The sequence below is a fragment of the Amblyraja radiata genome, chromosome 6 (genome assembly GCF_010909765.2).
Source record: "Amblyraja radiata isolate CabotCenter1 chromosome 6, sAmbRad1.1.pri, whole genome shotgun sequence".
Classification (NCBI taxonomy): domain Eukaryota; kingdom Metazoa; phylum Chordata; class Chondrichthyes; order Rajiformes; family Rajidae; genus Amblyraja; species Amblyraja radiata.
In genome coordinates this window covers 49450641-49466979 of record NC_045961.1, presented here as the reverse complement: position 1 = coordinate 49466979, position 16339 = coordinate 49450641, and the positions used below count along the sequence as shown (strand labels likewise).

Below are 16339 nucleotides of genomic sequence, written 5' to 3'. Positions count from 1 at the left end.
GGTGTATAATATCATGAGGGGAATAGATATGGTGAAGGTACAGAGACTTTTATGCAGAGTAGGGGAATCAAGAACCAGAGAACATAGGTTTAAGGTGAGAGGGGAATTATTTAATAACTGGGGGGAGGAACAACGTTTTCACACAGTGGGTTGTGGGTATATTGTATGAGCTGCTGGAGAAGATAGTTGAGGCAGAAATTATAACAACATTTAGAAGACATTTGGATAGGTGGGACTAGTGCAGATGGGGCACCTTGATCGGCATGGGCAAGCTGGGCCGAAGGGCCTGTTTCCATGCTGTATGATTTTATGACTGAATTTCACCCTAAAATGTCCTGATGTCCTTCAAAGGTGTTTGGTCATTCAAAACAATTGACAAAGAGTACGTTAAGGCACAAGGGATTCAATTTAGTGTTGGTGAACGGTATCAAAAACTGTCCGGGCGATATGAGGCAGAGGTAGTGGTGGAAAGATGTTTTTTCTGGAAATTTGTAACAAGTAGTGTACTCCGGAGATAGGTGCTGGCGCCTTTGTTGTTTGTATTATATATAAATAACTCGCATAAGAATGTGGGAGGGGGTGATTAGTACGTTTACAGAAAACTGGTGGAGTCATAAATAGCAAAGAAGATCGTATAAATATACAAGGGGACATAGATCAGCTGTAATGTTAGGGCAGTGTTGTTGGCAGATGGAATTTTATCCAGGTAAAGCCCTTTGAGAAGTCAAATTCTGATAGGACATATATAGTAAAGTTTAGTTTAGTTTAGAGATACAGCATGGAAACAAACTCTTTGGCCCATTGCTACACCAGCCAGCCATCACCCATACACTAGTTCTACGCTACTCACTGGGGACAATTTACAGAAATCAATTAACTTACGAACCTGCACGTCTTTGGAATGTGGGAGGAAACCGGAGCACCTGGTGAAAACCCACACGGTCACAGGGAGAACGTATAGGCTCTGTACAGACATCACCCATCGTCAGGATCGAAGCTAGGTCTCGGGCACGGTAAGGCAACTACTCTACCGCTGTGCTACTGTGCCGGCCAAGAGACTTAAAGAGTGGTGATGTATTCTCTAATCTGTACCTTGGGGTGCAAGTCCATAGTTCCATGAGAGTGGTGACACAGGTGGATAGGGAGGTGAAAAAGGCAATTGTATGCCTGCCCTTGTAGGACAAGACATTGAGTATAAGATTTGGGATATCATGTTGCAGTGGTACAAAACATTGCTCAGAGCATCATACACAGTTCTGGCCATCCACCAGACTAATGATAGTGATAGTGGCCTCATTAACATTGGTGAGATCAAGTGTAGACTAGGCGAACATTGCACCAAAAAGTTCAGAGGTTTCCACATTTGACCGCTAGCCTCTGTGGAGTTCATCAAGGCTTACCGGATCTCCCGGTTACCAACCATTTTACCTCCACTTCCCATTCCCGTAATGACATTTCTGTCCTGGGCCTCTTCCATTGTCAGAGTGTGGCCACATGTAAACTGGAGGAACAGCACCTCATATTCTGCTTGGGTAGCTTGGAATCCAAAGTTATGAATATTGAATTCTCCAATATTAGGTGACCTCTAATAACCCACCCCTCCCCCTTCCCTTTCTCCCCCACACTCCCCTTTCTTCCTCCACTTGTCTCCCCTGTGCCTCACCTGGACTCGCATCTATTTTGCTGCACCTCCCCTCCCTCCACCTACATTTCTTCCTCTAGCATCACAATCTCAACTCTTCAATCTTTTCGTCCCACACTTTCTGTTTTTTCATCTCTGGCCTTTGTCCAACCATCAGCATATCAAAAAAAAAATCCCTTGCCTGAATTCACCTATGACCTGCCATGCTATGTCCTACCTCTCTTCTCTTCCAGTTTTCATCCACACCCCCAGTCCCCCATCAGTCTGACGAAGGGTCCCAACCCAAAACACCACCTATCCATGTTCTCCACCAATACTGCCTGACCTGCTCCTGCATCCCTACTGTGTTTTTTTGCTCTGACTCTAAATATCAATATGAATTTATAGGCCATTTCATGTAGCAAAGGTAAGCTGGGAAACCTATTTCTCTGCTCAATTTCTGGTTAAAACTTGAACATTATACCAATTTACTATGAGTTATTTGTTTTCTGCAGACATATATAGGCAAATGGCAGGAGATCGCATAGATACATGGGCTATTGGCATGAGATTGCACAGATATATATGCAATTGGAAGGAGATCGCAAAGATATAGTGGGAAATTGCACAGAGATACATTGGCAGGAGGTTGCACAGAGATACATAGGCAATTGGCAGGATGTTGCACAGAGATACATAGGCAATTGGCAAGAGGTTTCATGAAGATACATTGGCAATTGGCAGGACCCTTCATGAAGATACATTGACAATTGGCAAGAGGTTTCATGAAGATACATTGGCAGGAGGTTGCATAGAGATACAGGCGATTGGCAGGAGTTTGCATAGAGATACATAGGCGATTGGCAGGGGAATACCAGCAACCTGTGGCAGCCCAGGTGTGAAGGAGCAGCCCAGATGTTGTCCTGCCGGGAGCTGTCGCGAGATTTCCCCCAAGCTTCCGCCAAGATGGCGGCGTGGCGATGGCTGTCGCCGTTGCTGAGGGGATCCGCCGCTTCTTTCAGCGCCGGGAGGAGCAGCGTGAGCCGGACGCGGCTAAGCCCCGGGGTCTGGCTGGGGCTGGGAGTGGCCGGAGTCGGGGGCCTGGCCTTTTACGGCGGGGGACGGCGGCGGCGGCAATGGTGGAGCGGCCGCAGCTTCAGCGTGTACGCGGCCGTGCAGCAGGTGAGCGACTGAGGGCTGCGCCGGTGACACGGGCCGGGCCGGGCCGGGCGCTGCGGCCACAGGGTGAGGGCAGGCGAGGGGTGGTGTCCGGGCCGGGCCGGGCCGGGCGCTGCGGCCACAGGGTGAGGGCAGGCGAGGGGTGGTGTCCGGGCCGGGCCGGGCGCTGCGGCCACAGGGTGAGGGCAGGCGAGGGGTGGTGTCCGGGCCGGGCCGGGCCGGGCGCTGCGGCCACAGGGTGAGGGCAGGCGAGGGGTGGTGTCCGGGCCGGGCCGGGCCGGGCGCTGCGGCCACAGGGTGAGGGCAGGCGAGGGGTGGTGTCCGGGCCGGGCGCTGCAGCCACAGGGTGAGGGCAGGCGAGGGGTGGTGTTCGGGTGGCGAGGGATGCCCCCTGCCCCATCGGGGAGGATAACAAGGCGCCGTGGACCCGGGGTTGACGGGGGCCCCTGGCGAGGTGACAGCAAACCTCCGAGCGTGACACACAAATATCTACCCAGCAACAATAAATCAGAAACTGGCAGCAACACTCACTTCTGATATCCATACACTTAAGTTGTTGATTGCGATTATTTTCAGTTTTGGTGACTCGCTGACAATATGCAAACTCGCACGTAGTTGGTTATTACTAGGCATGTACACAGTGGAGAGAGATTTAGGTTTCGATTTATTATTGTCATGAATTGTTTTGTATGTTCTCCAAACAAAATCACATAATGCTATACCTAAGCACAATCAAGGCATGCTCGAGTACGACAGGCAAATTGAAGGGAAAGATACAGAGTGCAGAATGTAGTTCTCTGCAGGAAAAGGGCAGTGTTTTGGTGTTGCCAAGGGAGGCTAACACTCAGTTACAAAAAAATGTTGATATTATTGCTTATATATTTAGCTGTCTTTCAAAAATGTACTGTGATCTATAGGCCAGAGAACCAAACTTGAAACTAACGTTCAAGATTTCAATAATGTATGCATACACCTCAATACTTCGAGAGAGTTATGTTGTTGTAGTTGCTGATTGGTTGAAATGTTAAACAGTTGCACCATAGAAAGCATTTGTCAGGATGCATCACAGCTTGATTTGGAAACAGCTCTGCCGAAGGCAAGAAATTGCATAGAGAGTTTGATTGTAGCCCAGTCCATCACACAGACCAAACTCCCCACCATTGACTGTATCTGCACTTCACTCTGCTTCGGAAATACAACCAACATAATCAAAGACTTTCACCACCCTTGTCATCCCTTCTTCTCCCTGCTCCTCCTGGGCAAAAGATTCAGAGGTATGACTGGGGTGGAAAAGGCCTTTGATTATGTTGGGAAAGGCCTTTGATTTTGTTGGCTATTTTTCCGAGGCAGCATGAAATGTGGATGGAGTTGATGGTGAGGAGTCTAGTCTGTGTAATGGACTGGGCTACATCCACTACTTGCCTTAATCCTACAGACCCACCTCCCTCCCCCCTTTGCTCACCACCAGACTCAGAAACAGCTTTTTGTCCTCTGTTATCAGGCTTTTGAACAGTCATTCCATAAGCTAGGGTACTGTCGATTCACTTCTATCCCATTGTGGACATTGGACTTTGTCTACAGAACTGATCCGCTACAATGCTGAGAACTATATTCTGCACTCTGTCTTTTCCTTTGCTCTACCTGTTGTAATTAAGTTTGACGATGTTACTTATGTATAGTATTATCTGAATTGTTTGAATAGCATGCAAAACAAAGCTTTTCATTGTACATATGACAATAATAAACCTAAACTGAGACTTTTTTCCAGTGCGAGTGAATTGCTGTTTCATCTGGAAAGGTAATTTAATCCCTGGGTCGTAGGAAAGGAAGATGTGAAAGGACAGGTGCTGCACTTCGTGTGGTTTCTTGCAAAAGTGCCATATGATAGGGATGGATGAGCAGATTAGGAAGTTACAAAGAGAGTGATCCCGACAAAAGGGGTTGAGGTCGGAAACATGTTGGTCGTGTGATCTTGTGGAAGCTAGCAGATGCTGCAAAGGATGGTGAAGTGGGAAGTAAGGACATGGGTGTTCTGTTTGAGGATGAGGGCTGATGTGTGAAAAATAGATGAGGTGCAATTAAGGGCACTGTTGGTTGAGGGGGAGCTATAGCGTAGTTACGGATGAATTAAGACATTTCAAAGAACCAGTGTGGAATGTCCCGTTGTTGGGGGGAAAAATGCGATAGTTGTTGATGGTTAGCCTCCTCCCGGAAATGGAGGTGGAAAGATCCAGAGAGGAAAGGGAAGAATCAAAAATGTTCCGTGCGAAGGTGAGGTCAGGGTGCAAAAGTGAGGAATTTTTCAGTTCTGTGTGCTATTGCAGGAAACAACAGCAACACAATCATTGCTATATTGAAAAAAAAGTTGGGTAATGTGGACTGAGGTAAAAACATTTCCATGTATCCCACAAAAGGACAGGCTAACGTGTGCCCATATAAGTGTTCTTAGCTGCACCCTTTGCTTGGAGAAAGAGAGTGGATTTAAAGTAGAAGTTCTGGAGTCAAAGTTGTTTCGCATGAGGAATAGTTCAGTCAGGTAAATGAGTGTATTGGTGAAGGAGAAACTAGTTGTACCTCTGTTCAAGAATCATACTTGATCTATGGATGTGTGATAAAAACGAAGATCAAATTTGCTATTATATAACGTCCAAAACTCTTTAAATCCAATTAAATACTAGTGGGTTATGGACCTAAATGTAGGGATCATAACATCTGATTCATGTAATAACAATACAGGTGCACAACCTTTTATCCGAAAGCCTTGGGATCAGACACTTTTCGTAATTCAGAATTTGTCGGTCTTCGGAATGGAAATTATTTAGCGTAGATTTTAATGGCTGGCTCAGTGGTAGAGTGCTCGGCTCATATCCGCAAGGTCGCGAGTTTGCGCCTTGATCCTGGCAGTTACTCGATCGCGAGTTTGAGTCTTCAATGTCGTTTTTTCTTGCAGAATAAATGTTTGTATGAAATACAGTGTAGGAGAAGTGTACTGACTGTGTGGGCAGAACTTTGGAAGTGATTGCCCACCAGTCTAAAAAGCCGCTGTGTCTCCCTGTCCCTGGGATAGCAGGGGGCGATCAAACAGCACAATACCCCCCTCCCCCTCCAACTCCAGAGGAATCCGCTCCCCGATGGGCTGCTACCAAAGATCATAGAGGAGCTCCTCTATGATCTTTGGCCGCTACAGCGACAAGTGGCAGTTCGCCCACAGCCCGAGCTGCGCCCCCTCATCCGCCACCCCAAGAACAAGACGTACCTTGCACACCATCAGCTTCTGCCCCTACGTGTTCCTCTGGAGTTGGAGCGGGGCTGGGCTGCAGTTGCTGCTGGCTGTGGGTCTCTGGGATCTCCGTGCTTGCAGTGGGCCTGGGGGTCGGTGGGCGGCGGTGGGAGCTGTGGACCTACGGACCTACCTCCGTGGAGCTAGCCAGCTTCGGAGCGTGGAGAGTTGCGGGGGCGAGCTGCTGCGACCCGACTCCGGTGGATGGTGACACCGGGAGCTCGCGGGTCTCCGGTGGGAGACTGCTTTGCGGGGCACCGGCAGCGGCGACTTCTCCCGCCCGAATTACGGGGTTGAGAGCAAACATCATAGAGGTTGAGAGTGACCTGGAGGGGGGCCTTACAACGCCCGGCGCGGCTGTAAATTGCCGCGGACTTGCTAGCGCCCGCCGGGGGCTCCAACATCAAGACCGGGGCAGGGCCCTACATCTCCCGGCGTGGCTTTGAGTGGCCGCTCCCCGATGGGCCCCTACGACGCCCCGAGCTGCGCCCCGTCATCCGCAACCCAGGTTCCTCTGTAGTTGGAGTGGGGCTGGGCTGGTCTCTGGGATCTCCGTGCTTGCGGTGGGCCTGGTGGTCGGTGTCCAATTGGTCCTGACACGGTCCTGCTGCATCAATCGCCGACGTGAAGACAGTGCAAAGCCCCCGCGCCGGTGCAATGGGCGGGGAGCTGGAGAGGGGAGGGAAGGGGTCACACACATGGCCGGGAAGCAGAGGGGTGTAGGTGGGGTGATACTGAAGCGAGCGACAATCTGCTGCTGCCTGCCCCGCTGAGTTAAAAAGTTCCCACGCAAGACTCACGAAACACTGTATATCGTGAGTCTACCGTGGGAACTTTTTAATTCAGCGGGCAAGCAGCAGCATATTGTCAATTATTAACCCTCCCGCGCAATATACCCTCATCTTCTCTTTTATGAATGGGGATTTAGTTCCCCTTTCTTCGAGGACCGACCGGAGGTTCCGCTGTCACCTCTGCGGGCCGCCCTCGGTGAACGTTTTCAAGGACCTTTCTTCAAGGACCGAAAAAATGGCCGCTATTCGGAGGTTTTCGTTATTTGGATCTTCGGATAAAAGGTTGTGCACCTGTATAATGCCTAAAACTCTTTAAATCCAATTAAATACTAATCAGTTGTGGACCTAAATGTAGGAATCATAACAGTTGATTCATGTAACAAGTTACCAAAAATAACAATGTGATACAACTGGATAAAATGAACCATTAGTTTATTAATCCGAAAAAGAGATTTTTTCGGATTAATAAACTAATGGTTCAGTAGATGTTGAGTAAATTTGGATGTTATACTGGTTTGAACTATTTGTATCCTGTTGTGAAAAGTGATAGGCAATATGCAATTACTTTCAAAACTACCCAAATGTGTTTTATTCTGTTCTCTGTTTACTCTCTTTCCCGTTTAATCTTGAATGCTGTTTAAAGTGATTAAGAATTTTTTGTATGTAAATCGCATATGGACAATTAATAAATTCTGACACTTGATTAAACACTGGGACCTGAAATGAAGACTACGGATAGATAGTGCTACAGACATTGACAGGATTTGGCGGTCCATGAAGTGCGTTCGACATGCAAATTAATAAAGATTAGTAAAACCACAGAGCTGAACTTCACTAGATAGTTGAGAAGCTTAAATTTGAAGAATAATTTGAAATAATCTTATTTCAATTAAATCAAAGGAAGTTGGAAGGATTTATTGTTTCAATGGGCCAGATTTCTTTAGCTGATGCTAGTGATTCCAATTGGATCTAGTGTGGTTAGATGATTTTAAATGGCAGCAAATCCCAGACCTGTGCATACATCATCAAGCATGGAAGCCTCAGATTCACAGTTAAATCTTTCAAATTGGTCTTTTACTAGATCCCAGCTTTTTGCTGAGTAGTGTCTGTGAATCATCGAATTAATGCCACATATTTAATTAATTATATTTAATTAATTTAATAAGTGGCATAATTAATGCCACTTTCTTATACTTGGACTCTATAAAGGATAATAACAGACTGAATGTGGCTGAGCTGTTCCTATTAGTCTTTATTTCCTGTTCTTCCAAAAGCTACCAACATTATTATCCTTTCCCTAAAATATGACGGCAAGCAATTGTCTGCAATGTCCTTAGTCAATGCATTCCTTGGTGTGATACGTGGTCAAGAATAATCATTTCTTTACTTCAAGCAGTGAGGTCTGACATTCATATTGACATCATGATTATAATGAAGTAAAGTAGTCTTGGCAAAACCCAGACTTGGCATTGGTGAAGATGTTGTAGGAGAACAAGGTTTAGAGGGATGCAGGCCAAACGCGGGCAGGTGGGACCAGTACAGATGGGGCATCTTGGGCAGCATGGGCAAGTTTGGCCAAAGGACCCGTTTCCATGCTGTTTATGGCTCTATGACGCTATGATAATTGATCATTCACAGTTGATAATTCCAGCTGGGTTTTTTTGCCCGTGAATGAGAGTAAGCTGGTGGGATGGTATTTGGGTGAATTATGAGCCTGTCCCATTTAGGTGATTTTTCAGGTGACTGTAACGGCAACTGTCATAGACGCATGCATGCACGCGCGCACACACGAGCGCTGTCTGAGTGAAATTCACACGGTACAAAGCCAATGTGATTCAGACACACACCGCGATGAACAGGAAGTTTGCCGCTATAATTAAGACGATGAAAGCACAGTGTACGGGAAGGGTTATGCAAGTCCTTTAAAAGAAGGGGGAAGGGGGGGAAGAAGGAGTAGAGACAAGTTTTAAGAAGCCAGAGATACACGGCTGTGAAGCTCGGCAGACATTAACATTACTGGTCGGTTATCCTTGGTTCTGAAAACTACTGCTTACGTTTTTTTCCCCAATGAGCCAATGAAATTCAGCACCGGCTACAACCTGCGAGAATCTATGACAACCTTCGACCTCTTGGCAACCTACTACCACCGCACCTAGGGCACGAGAATTCTCGCTACTCTCCATGGCGGCTTCATTCTGGTCACTGCTAATTTTTCAACATGTTGAAAAATTTGCGGTGACCATAATGAGGCCGCGACTAGTTCCCAGAATGCGGGAACTACTCACGACCATGAAGGCGACTACCCGGCAACCATCCGCGAACATGTGGCGACTGCATAGTCTCCTGCAGTCACCTAAAAAGTCGCCTAAGTGGTACAGGCCCACTATGTTTCAGAATACAGGATGTATCTGAGCAGTTTTCCTCATTGTTGTTGTCTTGTTAAAAAATAACAGAGGATGCCTCATGACTCATGGCAGGCAGTGACTAGTGGGTACTGCAAGGCTCAGTGCTGGGACCCCAGCTATTTACAATATATATTAATGATCTGGATGAGGGAATTGAATGCAACATATCCAAGTTTGCGGATGACACGGCTGGGGGGCAGTGTTAGCTGTGAGGGGGATGCTAGGAGGCTGCAAGATGACTTGGATAGGTTGAATGAGTGGGCAAATGCATGGCAGTATAATGTGGATAAATGTGAGGTTATCCACTTTGGTGGCAAAAACAGGAAAGTAGACTATTATCTGAATGGTGGCCGATTAGGAAAAGGGGAGATGCAACGAGACCTGGGTGTCATGGTACACCAGTCGTTGAAAGTAGGCATGCAGGTGCAGCAGGCAGTGAAGAAAGCAAATGGTATGTTAGCATTCATAACAAAAGGATTTGAGTATAAGAGCAGGGAGATTCTACTGCAGTTGTACAGGGTCTTGGTGAGACCACACCTGGAGTATTGCGTACAGCTTTGGTCTCCTAATCTGAGGAAAGACATTCTTGCCATAGAGGGAGTACAGAGAAGGTTCACCAGACTGATTGCTGGGATGGCAGGACTTTCACATGAAGAAAGACTGGATAGACTTGGCTTGTACATGCTAGAATTTAGAAGATTGAAACTTACAAAATTCTTAAGGGGTTGGACAGCCTAGATACAGGAAGATTATTCCCGATATTGGGGAAGTCCAGAACTAGGGGTCACAGTTTAAGGATAAGAGGGAAGTCTTTTCGGACAGAGATGAGAAAATCATTTTTTACACAGAGTGGTGCATCTGTGGAATTCTCTGCCACAGAAGGTAGTTGAGGCCAGTTCATTGGCTATATTTAAGAGGGAGTTAGATGTGGCCCTTGTGGCTAAAGGGATCAGGGGGTATGGAGAGAAGGCAGGGATGGGATACTGAGTTGGATGATCAGCCATGATTAGATTAGATTAGATTAGAATTCCTTTATTGTCATTCAGACCTTTCGGTCTGAATGAAATGCTGTTGCCTGCAGCCATACATGTAATAATAACAACACACAATAAACACAAATTAACATCCACCACAGTGAGTTCACCAAACACCTCCTCACTGTGATGGAGGCAAAAGTCTTAGAGTTACTGTCTCTTCCCTCCTCTTCTCCCTCTGCGCCGAGGCGATACCCCACCGGGGGATGGTATCAGTCCTGCGGTTCAAGCTCCGCGGCCCGGGGGTGGTCGAAGCTGCCGCCCTCCAGTCCAGCGGACGCAGCTGTTGCAACGGGAGCTCCGGAAAACAGGCACCAGCCTGTGACCTGCGAGCTCCCGACGTTGTCATCCACTGGCCCGCGGCCGAGCCCCGGATCCAGGTCGCCGCCGCCAGAACGCCGCCTCAGCCGCCGGAGCAGCGTCTCAGCCCCGCACCGAGCTGCCCACACGGCAGCGTCTCAGCCCCGCACCGGGCTGCCCCCACAGGAGCGCCTTCCTGCCGGGAGCCGGTCCGCCCTCACCGGAGCGCCTTCCAGCCGGTAGCCAGGCCGCCCACACGGCAGCGTCTCAGCCCTGCACCGGGCTGCCCCCACGGGAGCGCCTTCCAGCCGGGACCCAGGCCGCTCACATGGGAGCACCTTCCAGCCGGTAGCCGTGCCGCCCGCACGGGAGTGTCTCAGCCCCGCGCCGTCCGCCCTCACCGGAGCGCCGAGTCGTGCCGCTGCCCGGACGTCGCCACAGCTCGAAGACGGCCAGCTTCGCGTTGGTGAGTCCTGGCTGGCTCTACTACCTGATCATATTGAATGGCGGTGCAGGCTTGAATGGCCTACTCCTGCACCTATTTTCTATGTTTCTATGACTGACTTGAATCCATATTGTTCCCTGGGGAGCAATCCTATTTCCCCTTGCTTCCCTGTATCCCTGCAATGTATTCTCTGTGACATGTCTATCAACTGGAAGAAACCCTTGGAGTCTTGGAGAAACCATTCAGACTGTGCAGAGAACACCCAAACCCAAGATTGAATCAGGTCCCTGACACTCTGAGGCAACAGTATTAACTGTTTCACCACTGTGTCAGTATGTTCACTTCCCTGTAGTTCAGACTCACCAGAATACCTCAACTCTTTAAGGTACAACCCATCTTTATTCTTGGCACATTTGCCTTTCTACACCAGTATTCATTATTGTATGATTACTGCAAATAATTCCTTAGAATTGTTTATCATGGGCAACACAGCTCGGCGTGCACCCTGTGGGATTTGGTGAGAATAATTCATTTTTATATTGGAATTAACATATATGTCTTTATTGATACTATCACTTGTAGTAGTGTTATTAATAATACATATTGTGGTTTCTCAATTTTTTTTAAATTTTTTTTTTTTTTTTTTCATTTCTCTTTTCTTTCTTATATATAATCAAATTATTATTTAATCACTCTCTTAATGATTTATAACTGTTCTATTCTTTCTCTATCATTATTTCTAAAAAAAATAGTAGATAAGTATTACTAGTGTTTTACTTAATGCAAATTGAATTAATTTGATATAAAGTTGTTTGAAGCATTGTAATTGATTACCTTTAATAAAAAAATATATTTAAAAAAAAAAGTCCCTTCAGCCCAACTAGCCCATGCCAACCAGCATGCCCCATCTACACATGTCCCATCTGCCTCAATCCTTCTAAACCTATCCTATTGAGGTAACTTTGTGGCAGCACAGTGACGCAGTGGTAGAGTTGCTGCCTTACAGCGCCAGAGACCCGAGTTCGATCCTGACTACGGGTGCTGTCTGTACGGAGTGTGTACATTCACCACGGGACCTGCGTGGGTTTTCTATGAGATCTTCAGTTTTCTCCCACACTTCAAAGACCCACAGGTTTCTAGGATAATTGGCTTGTTATAGATATAAAATTGGCCCCAGTGTGTGCAGGATAGTTGTAATGTGTGGGGATCGCTGGTTGGTGAGGTCTCGTTGGACTGAAGGGCTTGTTTCTGCGCTGGATCTCTAAACTAAAAACTAAACTAAACTATCCAAATGTTTTTTTAAATGCTGTGATAGTACCTGCCTCATCTACCTCCTTTGGCAGCTCATTCCGTATACCTACCACCCTATGTGTGAAAGTTGTCCCTCGGGTTCCTATTAAATCTATCCCCCCTCATCTTTTAAAAAAAAAAAAAAAAAAAAAAAAAAAAAAAAAAAAAGAATTGTTTATCATGAATGCCTTCAGTATGGAACACTATATAAGAATGAGTATCTAATTATATTCCTGCTAATTTGGTGATGTGTGATTTTGTGTTGTGCCATATTTTTAACTCAACTGAATCAAGCTCAGAAGTGGGTTTTACTAATCTGGAAGGAAGAAATTGCTTGTGCAAGCCATGCAAAATATAAAGGATACCATGGTATCACGATTTCAGACAGAGCTGAGCCAAGTAATGCATGTGCCAAATATAAACTGAACAAAGATATGTGCAGACTCAAAACGGGAGTGATGATGGGATCACTGAGCTTTGATAGCTGAGAAATAAACAAGCTGTTGGGAACTTTCACTGTACTGCTCAGTGAACTATTATTAATTTAACCTTTACCATGATTTTGTAAGAATGTTAATGCACAGAAGCATATGTTGTGATTTGCTTAATAAAGACAAGTTGTTAACAATAAAATCTATCTTTTAATCAACTGTTTTTGCAAATTTGAAACTGATGACCTTAAAAGTAAGTGTACAGTGAAAATAAAATCAGAAATTAAAATCCTAAGTGAACTGCATTATCTCAAGTAATGTGGTCGGGTACATTTCCCAATTAGTGGTCTGACACAGTATGTCTTTTATGCACGTTATTTTGAAGACTGTATTTAAATCTTTGATTTAGGCGTACATAGAATTCTGACATGAATGCAGTTCATTTCCATTTCAGCCGACAATTGAAAATTTAAAAAAGAACATTTTAGCAAAAGACAGTGCTGGAGGAACTTGGTGGTCAGGCAGAATCTGTGGAGGGAATGAACAGATTTTTGGGCAGGAGCCTTCTTCAGATAATGGAATGGAGGGGAAAGAAAACTGGAAAAGAGAGGTTGGAGTGGAGCTAGGCCTGGTAATGGATGGGTGGATAACTTCGCAAACTTAGTAATCAAACGTGGGCAATTTTGTCCTTACATTTTCTTTAATTTTTTTTAGCATACTTTGGAATATGTTCTGTTGATTAAAGACAATACTGTTAATCAATGTTTTTGCCATGCCTAGTCATTCAAATGCTATTAAAAAAAAAACAAAAAAAAAAACAATTTGGGAAGGGAAATCTGCACTACCCAAGTCATTACAGTAAACTGTTAACTGGTTAACAAATGTTTGGAAATCCTATTGATTCGGCATTTGGACTGCAGGGTTCTTTACAAGGGCTCCTGTTTCCCCTGTGATCCCAATCCTTGCACTCCCTTTATACTCAGCAGGACTCCTGTTCCCCTCTGCTCCCATTTCCAGCACTTCCTTTACCCTTAATGGGGCTCCTGTTCCCACACACTATTTATCATAGCAAGGCACTGGGTCCCCTGCGCTCCCATTCCCTGCACTCTTTCAACGCTCGCTTAGCTCCTTGGGAAAAACATATAATATTATCGTACAACATCTTGGTGAAAGAAAGCGAACCATAAGTGTGTATTAATAGGACAAGCATCCAATATTCCGGAATGTCTTAAGGGTGCTAGATTAACACAGCTCTGCTGGTATTGAAGCCGTTATAAGTAAAGGCATTTTGGACATCTTTTGACAAAAGAGTTATTTGCTGAATTTCTCTGCCACAAGTGTGAGCAAATTGAACAAACAAGTAATTTTGAATAAAATGACAGTCATTCATAGGAAAAATGCAGGGACTTAAGAGAGCGGATGCTGAACAGTCATTAATTGCTATAAACCTAAGAATTAAAACACTTTTGGACAAATATTTTATTAACTGGATAGTTTTTTCATTCTGTCTTTGTGAAACTCTGTTACAAATTCACATGAAATTAGGCATACAAGTTAAATACTTTTTTTCCACAGTGCTTTTATTATAATTGAATTCTAGACATTGCTATTACTATTGCAATATTTAACTCACTGGGAATAGAGAGAACCTCAATTCAGTCTCATGAAATTCCTTGTTCTGCTACTCGTCATATGGAGCGAGAGATAGCAGCAGACATATGGTGATAATCAACACTTTCCAACTATTTCTATAAATCGTTCTACACCCACACTCGAAACACATTTTTCATTGAACTCACTGACCTACAACAAAGATAAAAATAATAATCTAAACATTCATCTATCATAACATGCTTGCCCTTGATATCTCTTAATAGAAAATATAAATTGTACATTAATTTTCAAGAAACTGGTAGAAGAATCTGAACCCAAAACATTAACCATACTCTTACAATTGCTTGGGTTGGAACAGCAGATGCTAGCTTATGCTGAAGCTAAACAAAATTCTGCAGTAACTCGGCGGGACAGGCAGCATCTCTGGAGAGAAGGAATGGGTGATGTTTCACGTCGAGACCCTTCTGGGAGTCTGAAGAAGGGTTCCGACTCGAAACGTCGCCCATTCCTTCTCTCCAGAGATACTGCTGTCCTGCTGAGTTACTACAGAGTTTTGTGTCTCCCTTACAATTGGTGTTGGACCTATTTTTGTTCTTCATAATGTTCCCCTTTTAGTTGCCATTAAATGAAAATGTTGAAACTGCTGTCAGTTTTTGACGATTAATGTGTTTATGCTGTTATCTTGGATTAATCCTGACATATTAATAACACAAAGAAAATATCTTTTACGATATTTGAATTTTTTTTCTAACATCATGCATGTAAGCCACACCTGGCAAGGAAATCATTTGTTGCTTGTCAGAATGATGCATTGTTGCAAAATCTCTGAAATCTGTCTCCTTATTTGAAATATGTTTGTGTATAACAGAACAAGTTTGAAGATTTATTAGATTTGTCATTTTTTTAAATATTGGAACTTTACAAAACATTGGTACGGCTGCACTTGCAGTATTGTGTGTGGTTCTGCTGGCTACACCCAGAAGGATGTCATTGTGCTGGTGAGGTGCAGAGATGGGTTGGCAGAGTGGCACAGCAGTAGTTGCTGCCCTACAGTGCTGGACACCCAGGTTCGACCCTGACTACGGGTGCTGTCTGTATGGAGTTTGTACATTCTCCCTGTGACCACATCTGTTTTCCCTAGGTGCTCCAGTTTTTCTCCCATTCTCCCATTCTCCAAAGATGTACAGGTTTTGTAGGTTAATTGGCGGGTAAAGATTGGAAATTGTCCCTAGTGTGTAGGATGGCGCTAGTTGTGTTGGGACCATTCGTAGGCGTAGTACTTGGTGGGCCGAAAGGCCTCTGTTGTATGCTGTATCTCTAAAGTAAAGATTCACTAGGATATTGTCCGAATTGGAAGACTTTAGTCAAGGGGAGAGAGTGGATAGGTTGGGTTGTTTTCCCAAGAGTGAAGGAGTTTGAGAGGTGACCTGATAGAACTGTATAAGATTATGAGAGTCCTAATAGGCAGAATAGTCAAAAACGTTTCCCTTTGAGGCATCAAAGAGTTTGAGAGAGGTTTTAAAGTTTTTGACACAGTGACTGGTCGATATCTGGAACCTGCTGCCAGTGGAGGTGGTGGAATCAGATGCAATTACAATGTTTAAGAGGCAAATGGACATGCACTTGGGCAGCTAATAACCCAGCGGTATTTCTCTAACTTTTCCGTCCCTCAAGAGTCAAGAGTGTTTTTATTGTCATATGATCCGGATGGGACAATGAAATTCTTACTTGCTGCAGCACAACAGAATATGTGAATATGTAAACATAGTACATAACGGGGAAAGAGAAAAAAAAAGTTCAATAAATAACAAATATAGTGCAATAATAATAATAGCCTTTTGCAGCTCAGAGCTCAGAGCTTATTTGTTGTTTTGTTTAATAGCCTGATGTCTCTAGGGACGAAGCTGTTCCTGAACCTGGATGTTACAGTTTTCAGGCTCCTGTACCTT

General features: G+C 45.0%; 1 protein-coding gene across 2 annotated transcripts in view; it reads left to right on the top strand.

Annotated features, from left to right (window-relative positions):
• The first annotated feature begins 2558 nt into the window (after positions 1 to 2558).
• The window catches only part of micu2 (mitochondrial calcium uptake 2), a 301355-nt gene continuing 287574 nt past the window's right edge, over positions 2559 to 16339 (top strand). The window contains exon 1 of one of the 2 annotated variants that reach the window (XM_033022751.1): positions 2559 to 2803. In XM_033022751.1, the coding sequence (XP_032878642.1) occupies positions 2588 to 2803 (216 nt within the window). In that variant the 5' untranslated portion in view covers positions 2559 to 2587. The remainder of the gene's footprint in view (positions 2804 to 16339) is intronic. The other variant, XM_033022750.1, reaches the window with a different exon arrangement.